The 15,410-nt window shown below is 35.0% G+C and overlaps 1 protein-coding gene across 1 annotated transcript in view; it reads right to left on the reverse strand.

Moving 5' to 3' along the window:
- Positions 1-6,721: 6,721 nt before the first annotated feature.
- The window catches only part of LOC131852355 (uncharacterized), a 49,199-nt gene continuing 40,510 nt past the window's right edge, over positions 6,722-15,410 (reverse strand). Inside the window, exons 36-41 of the mRNA XM_059203023.1 lie at positions 13,498-13,629; positions 12,104-12,277; positions 10,608-10,686; positions 9,340-9,467; positions 7,535-8,888; positions 6,722-6,726 (exon numbers count right to left, since the gene is read on the reverse strand). Coding sequence (XP_059059006.1) covers positions 6,722-6,726; positions 7,535-8,888; positions 9,340-9,467; positions 10,608-10,686; positions 12,104-12,277; positions 13,498-13,629 — 1,872 coding nt within the window. The remainder of the gene's footprint in view (positions 6,727-7,534; positions 8,889-9,339; positions 9,468-10,607; positions 10,687-12,103; positions 12,278-13,497; positions 13,630-15,410) is intronic.

The raw sequence follows: 15,410 nt of genomic DNA on the forward strand, positions 1-15,410 counted from the left end.
ACTCGGCGGTCCTCTAACGGCATTTGCGACACTGTAAGTTACCAAGTGATCGGGAGTTTGATCAGTAATCGCGCGTCCTGCCATCACATTCTAAATCTGTCCACGTGTGAGGAACGCGAGAGGCGTGCCGGGTGCGTGGGCGGGACTGCTCCGGCGACAGTTCCATGCAGCTCCACAGTTAGTTCCCTGGAACCGCTTGTCCAGTGAAGCCGGCTAAGATTCAAGATGCCCAACCACGAGACCACCAACCTCATCGCCACGTATCTGATCCTGCTCCTCCTGCTCGGTAGTCTCTGGCTGCTGTACTCCGGCATGTTCTGAGGTGCATTGTTTTCGCTGTGTTCGTGTGTTTTGAATTATAAATGGGTGTGTTTTGAGGAAAGTGATTTATTGTTTAGAATTAAAGAGTGGTGATAAAATGCCAGCTTTGCCAACTCGATCTCGTAAACTCCCACGTGTAGATTTGCATCTAGAAAACATTATTATTGCAAAATAACATGTCAGTGTCATGGATATAAATGTATAATGCAGTTTTAATTGCCTCATCTAAAACGTTATTATTTTCTTGTAATTTCAGTATATTTTGTAGATTTTCTATTTTTAGAATATATGAGGTATATCTCCTTTTTCTTTATGAGCTCACATATTATTAAAAATTATGCTTTTGGTTAATCTAATACACAAATACTTTTAAATACTTAATTTTCAATTTATTTCGTTTCTACTTACCTACAGGTATATAAGTAGATTTGCAATAATATCCGACAATAAAAACAAATGCCAGATCTGAAAAAAATGTTAAAAACAATGATATAACTCTTAAAATATTACAACACGATCTAATAATATAAATATACATGTAAACAAATCTATTTAAATAACGATTACATAAATTTCTATTTTACGCCGCTGGGCGATTAATCCAGAATTTAAATTTAGATGTGTGAACTTGTAACGTTTTGTGGCGGCGAGCTTTCAGTTACTTTTCATTAATGAAATGACCTAACCCAACTACTAATTGTCTGTCGCCAAAAGACAAATTAACATTCTAACACAGGGGTGGGCAACTCGCGGCCCGCGGGTCTCTTGCGGCCCGCGGGTCTCTTGCGGCCCGTTAAAGTATTTATGCGGCCCGCTAAGCTTTTCTGTAATTTAATTATTTTTTCTACTTTCACCCATCGTTGATATAAAATGAATTATAATAAAATGGTAGTACATACTAGACCGAAATATTTTTTGTGACGAGTTACTCACTTATCCGCGTCTTGTTCAAACATGTAATACGAAAGTTTGTAATAAAAAATTGTATAGGAAATCGTTTTTTAATTATATATTTTTTAGCTGTCCTCGTGGTTACTTGAAATTTATAGCCTATATGTTCTTCTGATGTATAAGCTATATTACTGTAAAGTTTCATCGAAATCCTTTAAGTAAGTTTTTGCGTGCGTAACAAACATACATCCATGCTCACAAACTTTCGCAATTATAATATTAATAAGATTAATTTTTAATAACATTTTTTATATTCAGAAGATATATTTAAGATATATCCTTATGTGCAGCCCGCTAAAATATATTAGAATTTATATTGTATCGTTGAAAAAGGTTGCTCACCCCTGCTCTAACACAATGACAATAGTTTCATTAATACAACACGCCAAGTGGAATTACATTTCTATTTTCCTTCAGACATTTTGATTAAACGTTCAGACATTATTTAGAACAACTATCTAAATAAACGAGCGATTTATTTTCATTTCAAATGAACAGCAGCATGTCATAGCTAATGTGAGAGATATGATTGACGGCCGGATGTTATTCTATAATTGAAATTAATTTATGTCGGGATAATATGACGTTTTTAGATGAAACGCAGATATTGATTAAAGCTAATCGAATCGCAACCGCGATAGTTCGATGTCTTAAATGTCTGCCGGCTGAGATTCCTCAAAACATTTAATGGATCGTAAATGAAATGTACTTGCCTGCGCTAACGGTTTACGCAGACGGGGCACCAGTAGAGGATGCTAAGATAAACATGAGGTCAGGTCAGTTAGCACAAGGCAAATTCATGAGGAATCTATCACAATGATTTCCAGGAGGACCCGCGTGGAAGTCACATTACTAACAAACCCTTACCCCAATAGAATAGAATAGAAAATCATTAATTCAAATAAACTTACATTGAAGCACTTTTGAATAGTCATTACATTTTTTAATCTACCGCTCGTTCGGAAAGCTGTCTCATCACAAGAAGAACGAGCAAGAAACTTGCGTATTGCTCTTTTAAATAATTTTATTATTACTTTACATTTTTAAGTTTAAGTGTGTGAATACAAACCACCAATTAGCACTAATTCTATTAAATACTCAAATAGAAAAAAAATATTGAATATATAACCCACTGGTTAAACAATTAATAAGAGGAAATCAGTCATAGTGATTAGAGCAGACCAGTCCCTACAAGCAGCACCCGTTCACGAGTATGACGGATGAGCCAGCCATCACTGCGCTCGACCATATTTTAGGGAGCCCAATGACCCGGCACACCACGCCGCCATAAGTCTGGACATTTTAGTGAGCATGACTACTCAAAACACTAGACTACGTCAAAGCTACTTACAATTGCCATCTGATAGTTATAGTATTCACATTTTACATAATGCATGCGGCAATCAATACAAAAACCGCTACGCTTTCATATTTCTAAAATCAATCAATTAAATCAAGAAAGCAATGACGACCAATTCCACAATATTAAAATTACAAGAGCAATTAGAGGGATGAACTTCTTAGCACTCCATGGATTCCATTCTTAGCAGTCCATGTAGTAGAGAGGCTAACTCCGAGCAGTTCCCGGGACAGGTGTTAAGGCCCTTTTGGCAACGTATGTTAGTGTTAACACCTTCACCACTCGTGTTCCTCTCCCTGCCCAACCAAATCTGGTAGCAGCCTGCTAATGCAGCTTTAGATACATATATATTTAGGTATTCAAAGCTACATATTTTTTATAGGGGAGCTTTGGGCTATAGTCAGGTGCTTGGACCTGTAGCACTGCGACCATCATAGATCTTAGCCACAAAGCTGCATAAGCTGAGCTCCTACCTGCATTCCGAATTTAAAACCCGTATTGGCGTATCTGTAAAAATATTTTTGTATTTAAAATTGTACACTTGCCAAGTATTATTCTTAAAAAAACGGATCAAAACAGTCAACCAATTGTAAACATGTCAAGTGTGACTGTCACTCAGCGCCGGGGTGACAATAGTAATTTGACAACTTGTTGTGAATACCAACGATATCTCTTTGTCTGTCTGTGTAAATACGCTAATTTATGTAGACTGGTTAATCTTCATTAAAATATTAAACACAATAATTAAGGATTAACTACTTAATTTTAATTGTTAAAGATTAACTACCAGATGTTTTATGTTTTGAAGTAGCATGAAGTTTACGATATAACGGCGTTTCTCGTCATTTATGATTACATTGTTATGTGTGTTTAGCCACAGATTCACAAAATAGCTTTCAGTCTGTTCAACGATGTAATATTATGTTGTCTGTGGTTCAACTACATTGATTAATATCCCTAGCCAATTATACACACACAGCGCCATCTAATCTTAAGATTTATTCTGGCAGTTTATTATAAAATCTGATTTATTTTGGCACTCCAATAAATATTCATTTATTTATGTCTATTATCAAATTGGCATAAATAATTTATATTCACATAAAATTTTCGAAAATCTAATTCTACATTCCAGTAGATTCTAGTAGTTCTATATTCTAATTATAACACTTATGTAAAAGAGCAATACGCAAGTTTCTTGCTCTTTCTTCTTATTTGCGTTCAGAATGAGTGGTAGAATAAAAGATATAACTATACAATGCTTTGTATTAACTTTATTTGAATGAAGATTATTACTATATCTATTTAAACTCCGGTAGGAATTTCGGGATATCCAAATCATTACATAGTATAAATCAAAGTCGCTATCGCTGTCTTTCCGTCTACGCAACGGATTCTGAAGCGGTTTTTTTAATAGATAGAGTGATTCAAGAGGAAGGTTTATATGTATAATACATGTACACCCGTGCGGAGCCGGGTAGGTTGGCTAGTAGATAATAAATATAACAATTTTTTAATATAGGTCGTAGGAAATTATATGAAACATTGTCTTATGGTACCTTGCCCTATAAAAGAGGAAAACAAAATTAATCGGTCAATATTTATTCCTACCCTAAAATAACTCGTTCTTGTTATTGTTAGTTACATATCAGTAATAGGTATTCTCAACTAACAAGCATATTATTGTAAACATAGGAGCCGCGGGTGGCGCTGCCCGCATATCTTCAATTAGTACGCACGTCGCAATTGATTGAAAGCTTTCAGAGCTACAACCGGATACAAATTGGTATTTCATGTATTTACGTTGCTAAGTGGTAGTGCGGCGCGGGAAATACATTTTCGCGAGGTAATAGTGAATTATAGATTGGGACACACTTCCAGATTTTGTGTTCCCGGAGAAAGACAACCCCGGATTCTTCAAGACTATGGTGAATAGATTTCTTCTGGGTACATCATAATTCTTGCCATCATTTAACATTATTAATAAATTCAAATTCAAATTCAAAATATCTTTATTCATGTAGAATTTTGACTATTACAGACTCTTATGATATGTCAAATCTACCGTCAGTTCGGAATGATATCGAGATGAGAAGAACTGACAAGAAACTCAGCTCGTATTTTTTTTAAATAATAGTGGAACATGTTTTTAATAATCATTAAAATTCAAATTTGGGAGAATAGAGTGACCACCAGCATATGCTATCGCAAAGAACAAAAAACTTAGGTGAGCAGATGGTTAGTACCGGGTTGCAGAGGTCCCATAGCAAAGCAACTTGTCAGGTTGACCTTCACGCAGCCTGCAAACCATAGTAGTTCTATTCTGTTATAGTGTTTCGTTACCATGGACAAACTGATATTTCATCTCACCCTGTTATACTGCACTGGTGCCCTGATAATGAACTCCATTCACCATTCTATAATTTTGTATCTTTCAAATCTACACTTATAAATAAAATTGGAATGTCTATTTGTAATATTGAATTAACCGTTTTTTACTACATGCATATGAATATAAATACGGTACATACCAATATAACATTTTTTTTTATTTTTGTCGATCTGTCTGTTTGTTCCGGCTAATCTCTAAAATGGCTGTGCCGATTTTGACGGGACTTTTTTTGGCAGGTAGTTCATGTAGTAAGTAGTAACTTAGGCTACTTTTATTTTAGAAACATTCTTTTATTTTAGAAAAATAAAGTATAACTCCACGCGGACGAAGTCGCGGGAACAGCTAGTATTTTATAAAAGGTGTATATTTGTTCGTCTATTCACACTATCGTATAACAGAAGTGATATTAGATTCTTAATCAGGAATGGTTTTTCAGACAGTGAAGTTCAAGTATATAGGTATTGTGATAAAGTTTTTTAAGACGGTTATTCATTTTTTTTTTTATTCAAATAAACTTACATTGAAGCACTTTTGAATAGTTAAAACTAAAACATATATCATCTTTGTGTTTCAACACTTTCTATGAAATTAAGAAAATAGCGCCAAAGACAAATTTCAAAACAGTTTAATAGCTAAAGTGATTTTTAATTTTGACGTTTTTGTTAGCGGGTGCATCAGTATCTACTCGTATTTATTCTAGAATTTTCAATTCATTTCTTAAAATAACGTTGCTAAGCATTTTAAGAGTAAATATATTTTTCACGCGCGCTGTCGACGGCCACAAACACATCAATTACTAAAGCTAATTCCGGTGTCGAGAAAAATAAAATTGAAGATGTCTATGACCGGACCAACGGCAATAAATCATTTGCTTACAGCGCTGGCGACATCAATAATGTTATATCAATTTTGAATTTGGAACATGTTATAAAAAAATATAACTACTCACTCACTCATTGAGCAAATGATCACTACGTTTAACTAATATACCAATATATAGGAAATATTGTTAATAATAAACCAAATTTAATAAGAGAGACTGCGACTGACTTTTTTTTTATAGTTATTCGTTTTAGTCTGATGAGCGCCCCGTCTTGTGTATTAAATCTGAGTGACCAAACGAACCAAAATGCCTATTTCAGATTACATAAAATAAGAAAATAATATTTACATAAAAAACTGGCAGCTACCCCCGCCTTCGTCTGAAATATAATCGTCTGGAATAAAATAGCATTAAGATCCGTTTAGCTGCTTAGTTTTATGAATAAAAATGTTCAAATATGCTTAAATAAAAAAAAATCTGATATTATGTTAATTTAATGTCCCGATAAAATTCTTTTACAGCAACTTTTAAATAACGTATTTGTAATCGTAAGATTAGATTGTAAATAAAGGAAGGTGTAATAATAAAATAATGAATTGGTAATAACGCTAATAACATTTGTTCCAGATAATGGGCGTTGTGAACACCCGAAGATGTGAGACCAATGGAAGGAGGTGGAACGCTATAATGCCAAAAATACATTTAAGGAACCGTAATTGTAGTAACTAAGTTAATAATAAGTTTTAGCAATAGCAAGCATAGCCAAGCATTTAACGAACTTAAGACCGCAGATAGAGAACCTGAGGTTCGCAAGGTGGACGTCTAAGTTAACAATATCATCAAGTTAATAAATGTGCTGGGCATTCCAATGTAATTAAACTGTAAAAATGTAAGTGAAAGACAACAGTTAGAGTCGGGGAATAAGAGCGAGGGTGAGCTGTAGCAATGTGTTGCTGAGCAGTGCAAGCCATCTCGATTTAGATATTTATCGATGTTAATAATTATTAAGTGTTTTATAATAAAGTTTTGTATGTAACACCTCTTTTATTAAGCGCAATCCTTCAAATACATGAAAGAAACAGGTAATAAGATAAACCCGATTATAATATTAATAAAACGAAAATAAACATTGAAGTAAAAATAAATATAGTAACGAAGCAACAGTCTGCAACAACAAAACTATTTAAACCAATAAAAATAAGCGTCAATAACTTGACTATTTCAACTAAAAATTTTTGGCACGCACTCCAATGATATACTGTTATGAAAATGTAATAGAACAGAACGCGTTACTAAATATCAACATAAACAAACCCAGTATAACGTCACGATGTACAATATGTGGTGGTTAACCGCTATACAAATAACTGATGTTTACGATACTCCTAAATAGTCGTAGCGTTGGCCAGGTTCCAAATGGACTGACTTCAGTAATTGATAAATACATGCCTCGTTGATAACCTTAGATCTGTGAATGAGCAGTTTAAGGATGGCGAAACATATAGACATCGATATCTAACGTGATTTATAATAGTCATGATTGACGAAATTATTCTACTGCTGTTTCTATCTGAAAATGCGTTACAATATAGGATGACTTTTGGACTTCGTCACCTTTCATATTTTCAAATAATAATCTATACCGAATCATGTTTATTTTTATTGTCAGTGTCTGATCTATCTGTACTAGATTCTTTAATGTCTGAACTAGATTCAGTTCTATTTTCTTCCATGGATTGGGCTTTTATTGGCACATTACTGTCCACTGATCTAAGGTTTTTTATATTTTGAATAGTCTCACGATTTTCTAAATTATTTTGAACCTTATCTTCTTCGTATCGCACACGAATAAAACGTCTATTCAAACGTGAAGTAGATGTCGCTTCGTCTTTCGCATTTAACGACGACCTATCTGGAATATCATCATCTGTTACAATATTTTCTACATTAAGACTTTCTTTTGACTTTCTATCTTTACCAAGTAGTGAACTTTTGACAACACGTTTAGAATTCTCTATCGAGGTTTTTGCAATATCTATTGTAAGCATATGCTCTTCATTTTCTTCTTCCATAACTTCTTCAGAGTTAGTCCTGCTTATTTTTGCAATTACGATTTCTTTTTCTGATTCTTTGCTATTTACATCTTCAGATGGTTCTGAAAATTTCTTTAAGAGTAGTGATGTAGTCGCTTCCTCTTCCTCTATCAGTAACACATCTTTTTCACTAGTTTTAGAGCTTTCGCCGAATGGTTTGACAGATTTCGGTTGTTTCTTGTGAAATAATTTCTTTGCTTTTTCTATGAGGGTAGAAGGTTTTTTTAATGCCTCTTCTACATCTCTAGGACTTCTCGGTTCAGATGTATTTTTAATTTCATAAAGAGACTTACTCGATGGTTCTCTAGACTGCTCTAAATGAATTTCGCTTTTTACTTTGTCCAGAAATCCTACTTCTTCAGTGCTTTTTATCATATCGTTACCATTATTAAATGTCTTACTTTCAGTCCGCATTTCTGTATCCGCGGAACCCATATCTGTACGAGACTGTCCACGATCTAATATTCTGTTAGGATACTTATCTCTGGAAGTGTCTGACGAAAATGCTTTTTGTTTAGATATTTCTGTATCTATTTCTTGTTGAGATACTCCTGCAATGTCTGTAGGAGTTTCAATTTGTTCAGAAGAAACAATAACTGTTTCTCCTATTCCTACAGGTGATGCAAACGAGGATACAGTTTTAGATGGCAGCCGTGGCTGAAATGGACTTGATCCAGGTGGTCCAGGAGGATCTTGGCGAGATGACGTAACGTCCTCTTTGAAATGCTGTCCTTTATTCTTAGCATTGTCTGCCTGATCTGGCTCCATACCTCCCTGTGTATGTCCACGATCATCATCAAACTTCATACATTTAAAAATGATACCTTTACTTATAGGGAAATGTTCTAGTAGGTACTCCCAGTCGGTGAATTGAAGCGTAAGGACTCGGGATTTGGTGATCGTTTGATATGTGTATGCATAAGGTGTATTGCGGATTACACCTTCATACTGCGAACGAAAGATATTAATATATTAATAATAATTCATACTAATATTATAAATACGAAAATATATATTTGTCTGTTATATTTTCATTACTAAATTAATTTCAATGAAATTCGGCATGAGGATCTGTTCATATAAGTTAAAATAAAAGTAGCCTACGTTAATCCTTGTTCCATCAGCTACCTGCCAAAAAAAGTCCATCAAAATCGGTCCAGCCATTTCAGAGATTAGCCGGAACAAACAGACAGACGGACAGACAGACAAAAATTTAAAAAAATGTTATTTTGGTGTATGTACCGTATTTATATTCATATGCATGTAGTAAAAAACGGTTATTTCAATATTACAAACAGACCACTCCAATTTTATTTATATGTATAGACGTATATATTACGCCGACCCCAAATAAATGGGATAAGAAAGAGATGTCAGGACAAAAGTTCATTTGTTTTACCATTCCAAAGTAATCTCCCGTGGTGAACACCTTCGAGGAGTTGTGGTTTGATGCCGTTTCCTGAACCTGGCCCGAATGTATTATATACATGGAGTCAGTAATCTCGCTCTCCTTCACTACATACATGCCTGAACATACAAAAATAAATCTTAGAAGTTTGGTTTTCAAGCGATGCTGGATAGTTATCATCATTACATAGTATAAAACAAAGTCGCTGTCTCTATCTGTCTAGGTATGGGGCCGTTCAAGTATTACGTAAGCACTATAGGGGGGCGGGGGTCTTTTCTTTGCTTATTTTGGATGACATGGGGGTGGGGGAGTCTGTATGATGATTACGTCATCGGTCGTAATTTACTTTTTTACACGAATGGCAACCCTCACATTGTCTTTGTTAAAAAAACAATACATTAATTGAGAAATGTTTACGTAAGCATGGGGGGAGGGGTAAGAGCTTTGCTTACTTTTGCTGACAAGGGGGATGAGGGGTAAATAATTGTGATAAATCTGCTTACGTAATACTTGAACAGCCCCTATAGACAGCGACAGCGACTTTGTTTTATACTACGTACTGATGTATGCTTAAATCTTTAAAATTACGCAAGGGATTTTGAAGTGTTTTTTTATAGGTCGAGTGATTCAAGAGAAAGGTTTATATATATAACTAGCTACCCATCCCGGCTTCGTACATGTGTATGTATTATACATATAAACCTTCCTCTTGAATTATTTATTTATTTTATTTATAATTCTTTATTGCACCAATATTAAAAGTAGATACATAAAAAGAAAATAATATATAACAATAGAATTATCTCATCTATTAAAAAAAAAAACCGTTTCAAAATCCGTTGCGTAGTTTTAAAGATTTAAGCATACATAGAGACAGAGAGACAGCGACAGCGACTTTGTTTTATACTATGTAATGATGATAATATAGAGTAGAATAGAATTATATTAATAGAAATATTCATTACATCACCAATCAGTGATGATGCTAAGAGCACTATATAAATGATTATCTATACATAGAAATAAAATTGGAGTGTTTGTTTGTAATATTGAAATAACAAACAGACAAAAATTTTAAAAAATGTTATTTTGGTGTATATACTTTATTTATATTCATATGTATGTAGTAAAAAACAGTTATTTCAATATTACAAACAGACACTGCAACTTTATTTATATGTGTAGATGTATAGATTAAAGATTTAATAAATATATAAATATATATATAATATACGTAATTACGTATGTAGTAAGAGTACCTGCATTATAAATATACAATTGTAAATGCCCCACGAGTTGCCTCAGGAACGCGGGTTCACAATACTGAAATATGGGATTCTGAAATTAAAATTGTCAACCGGTGATTACGATTGTTATAGCTTTCCGTAAAGCTTTGTTTATTTTTTATTAATACACAATAATTTGCTACTCAGTTAAGTACACAGTCCTATTTATCCGAAGTAGATATCAAATTCAAAAATAATTTATTCATGTAGAACATTTTAGCCGCTTATGAACGTCAAGTTTTTACATTATATTTTTTTTTACCTACTGTCCAGTTCGGTATATAGATCCAATTGAGAAGAACTGGCAAGAAACTTAATTGAATTACTTTTTTTTTAAAGCCAGTTTATTTACAATGCATAGGTATTTATATAGGTGTCTATGTCTAACAGTAATAATAATTCAAAAATCATTTATTCATGTAGAACATTTTAGCCGCTTATGAACGTCAAGTTTTTACATTATATTTTTTTCCCTACCGTCCAGTTCGGTATATAGATCCAATTGAGAAGAACTGGCAAGAAACTCAATTGAATTACTTTTTTTTAAAAGCCAGTTTATTTACAATGCATAGGTGTCTATGTCTAACAGTAAATGTTAATATATGTTAAAGCTTTACTTCACTATGTAGTACCACAGATAACATAATATTACGTAGTACTATTACGTAGAGTTGTTATGTATGTACATGTATAGAGTTTCTTGCCCATTTTGTCCGTTTTTGTACACGAAAAATGAGGCGTTTTACAATGATATTTTATACAATTAGGTATTGTTTTGCAGAAGTCTATTACTTTACTTAAGGGATTTATATTATTTAGTTTAATTCCCTTTACCATTAGCGTGAGTACGACCACAAATATTTAGTGTAGAAATTTGACCACTTACTGGAAGCGTTACGACTATTGGTGATCAAGTTCGGTTGATTATTGAGTTTTATGGATGATGCACCCGTCTGCGCTAACGGTCAACGCCGCCGGGCATCAGTGGATGATGATAAAATGATCATGAAGTCAGGTCAGTTAGACCATCTTGGCAAATGGCAATTTACCACGATGGTTTCCAGAGGGAACCGTGTGGAGGTCTACCTGACATGGTACATTGCTGGGAAAAGCGACCCACATTACTAACGATCCCTTTCTCGCCCAAATAAAAACGATTTCCATTCAATGTGATTCAATATATGTAATGTGATGAAAATGATTTTAGTGATAAGATGATGTAACGGTAAATAATGGTAATTGGTAGTTTGTATTCACACGTTTCGACATGTAAATGTAAACTTACAAGGATTATTTAAAGCAACACACAAGTTTCTTGCTAGTTCTTCTTGTGATGAGACAGCTTTCCGAACGAGTGGTAGATAAAAAACAAATTGTTATGACTATTCAAAAGTGCTTAAATTAAGTTTATTTGAATAAATGATTTTCTATTCTATTCTATTCTAATGATAAAATGATGTGCTACTTACACTGGTCAGATGTGTTAAATAAGCTGCAGACATGACATTCAGTTTGATGCACAACGGCGCAGTACTCAGGAAGTGCGGCACTTGCTCGCCGCGCGACTCCCGCCATAAATGCAAAGAATATTTGTTCACAATCGTCACTAGGTTTTTGGATACTCGGTTGTTTTTCAGAAACTCCTAAATCGATGTTTAATATCAATAATATTAACTCAGGACATTTCACATAGTGCCACCCAGACCCCACTGATCGATCCCGCGTCGAATTCAAAGGAGGATCGAAATTACGACGGCCTGTGCGCAGGTTCGAAACCCTAGCGGTGCCCTCAGACTAAAGTCGTGTCCGTCAGGTGGGAGTTGGCCTTCAGCCGCTCCATAAGGCCTTGTTTTGGTTTGGGATGTCATATACACTCGAGTCCTTCCGCGTGTTTGGAGTGCCATCTGCACTCGCCCGCTATCATTCGGTGAAGCTGTAAAGGCCAGCTGCGGCAAATAGCATTAGAAGCAAAAAAACAGCAGTGTCACCTAGTTCCAAGTGAAGTTGAGCTTATGTTTTGGGTACTAGACAACTGACGTAAATAGTTAGATACATTTTTTTTTGTAATTACACACATACATACATAAACAATATATATATAGAAAACACCCACCTAGAGCTTATGTTATGGATACTACATAACTGATACAAATATACACTTATTTTTTTTAAATACATTCGTATTATACATAGAAAACATCCAGACCGATACAAACAATCATACTGATGAATACAAATGTTTGTACCGTGCGAGGAATCGAACCCGCGACCATCGGATACCAAGTATGGCTATGTGCTAAACATGATATACATAGATAACACTCAGACCGATACAAACAATCATACTGATGAATACAAATGTTTGTACCGTGCGAGGAATTGAACCTGCGAACATCGGAATTAAGGCGGTCTGCTAAACCACTGAACCGCTACAGCGTCAACTATTTCGTTATTTACTAGTGAATTCGCCACGAATGTTAACTCCCTTTGCTCTCATCCTAACTCCAGGGTATGCCCTCAAAACAGCTCAATATATAATTTCAATAACATTAAAATAAAAACATATATTTATTAATGTGTTTTGTTTATCTATACATATAAATAAAATTGGAGTGTCTGTTTGTAATATTGAAATAATCGTGTTTTACTATACGCATATGAATATAAATACGGTACATACACCAAATATTTTTTTTACAATTTTTGTCTGTCTGTCTGTCTGTTCCGGCTAATCTCTGAAATGGCTGGACCGATTTTGGCAGGACTTTTTTCGCAAATAGCTAATGTAAATTTTAGAAAAATTATATTCCACGCGGACGAAGTCGCGTGTACAGCTAGTACAAAAGAAATTAAGACAGCGTACCTGCAACTCTAAATATTTGCAGTAGAAACTGACAGATCTAAATGACTGATACTGAATGATGTTGGAGAATTCACCCACGTACACCATGTACACCATCGTTGATATTATCTGAAGAATGGACACGAAAACCACCTGGTGAAGAACAAGGAAGGATTAAAAAGTGGTCTGCGTACCTTTGTGTTACCTATTTCAGACAAATTCAAATTCAAAATATCTTAATTCATGTAGGTTTATTACAAACTCTTATGATATGTCAAATCTACCGTCAGTTCGGAATGATTTCGAGATGAGAAGAACTGACAAGAAACTCAAGAGGTCTCAAGGGTTCTTCTTATAGATGATAATAGAATGGTGCACCCGCCTGCGCTAACGGTTTACGCTGTCGGGGCACCAGTGGAAGATAATAAGATGAGCATGAGGTCAGGTCAGTTAGCCCATCGCTATGAAACATGTGCTATGAATTTAGTTATAAAACATGAATTTATAACTAAATTCATAGCACTGACAATGTTAACTGATTGAACAGAGATTAAGTGCGTAGCGGTTTCTATGTTGATTATCGCATGCCTAATCCTTGTTGTTAATTAAATATATATAAATCAATATTTATTAAAAGCAACACACAAGTTTCTTGCTTATTCTTCTTGTGATGAGTCTGCATTCCGAATAAGCGGTAGAATAAAAAAACTTGACTATTCAAAAGTGCTTATATTAAGTTTATTTGAATAATGATTATTTCTTTCTTTCTAACAATGGTTTCCAGGGGGAACCGCGTGGAGGTTAACCTAGTTAGTACATAGCTAGCAATATGATCAATTCACATTACTAACATTTCTCTTTCCCACTCAGGGTTATTATTATTACACCAACAAGGTCAGAATCAACGATCAGACATGTTCCGGACTTCAGTGGATCTATAAATGAATTTCAAGTGGTTTGCGCAACGGAAATTATGAAAATCATAATAAGTACGCGATGCGAGCGGCATGCTGGTTGGCAGCCGTTCAAGAAGTTCACGAGGTTTCGACACGCCCTCACAACTAGGGTTGCCAACTTTACCTATTTAATTAGGATGTCCTGAACTTTTAATTGATTTATCAGTGATCTAGCGGTTTAACACACTGCTTTACTTCCGATAGTCGCAAGTTCGAGTCCTCGCACGGTACAAACATTTGTATTCATGAGTATGATTGTTTGTATCGGTCGGGGTGGTTTTTATGTTATTTTTATCAGTTGTGTAGTACCCATAACATAAGCTAGCTTAACTAGACCCACTAGATGGCGCTGTGTGAATTGTCTTGAGATTTTTTTTATAGTACGTCGGTGGTAAACGAGCTTACGGCCCATCTGATGGTAAATGGTAAGTACCACGGTAGTAGTAACCGTAGCCTATGGACGCCTGAAACACGAAGGGTACACGTGCGCGTTTTTTTTTTTTATTTTTATTGGATTGTTTGGGCTATTGTCAGATGTGTAGCACCTGTAGCACTGCGACCTACATAGATCTATTGTGCTCGCCCTTTTCGGAGTTCGCTACCTAGACCCGTCAGGGACAAGAATTGAAGGATATTCTTAGGAGCGATCGTTTTTAACTCCTCGGGAAAGAGTGTAAACTTTCCAAAGGAGATATTTCGTTTATGCATGAGTGGGCTACAACCACATAGGATGTGAAGCGGCGTTTCCTCTTCAGTTTGGCAGAATCTGCAGATACTTGTCGTGCATAGGCCTAGCTTAGCCATATGCTTGTTCAATTTGCAGTGTCCTGTGAGGGCCCTAGTCATCATGCATATGTTGCTTTTACTCAATAGCAGTAATCTATTGGAGTATTTGGTCGAGAACGTCACGTGCGCGTTGCGGACCCTTAAGTTTAATTTGTAATAAGTAATATCCATAACTCAAGCTCTATTTAGTTG

Source organism: Achroia grisella, unplaced genomic scaffold (assembly GCF_030625045.1).
Source record: "Achroia grisella isolate CSIRO2021 unplaced genomic scaffold, CSIRO_AGI_Agris_v1 utg842, whole genome shotgun sequence".
Taxonomy (NCBI): Eukaryota; Metazoa; Arthropoda; class Insecta; order Lepidoptera; family Pyralidae; genus Achroia; species Achroia grisella.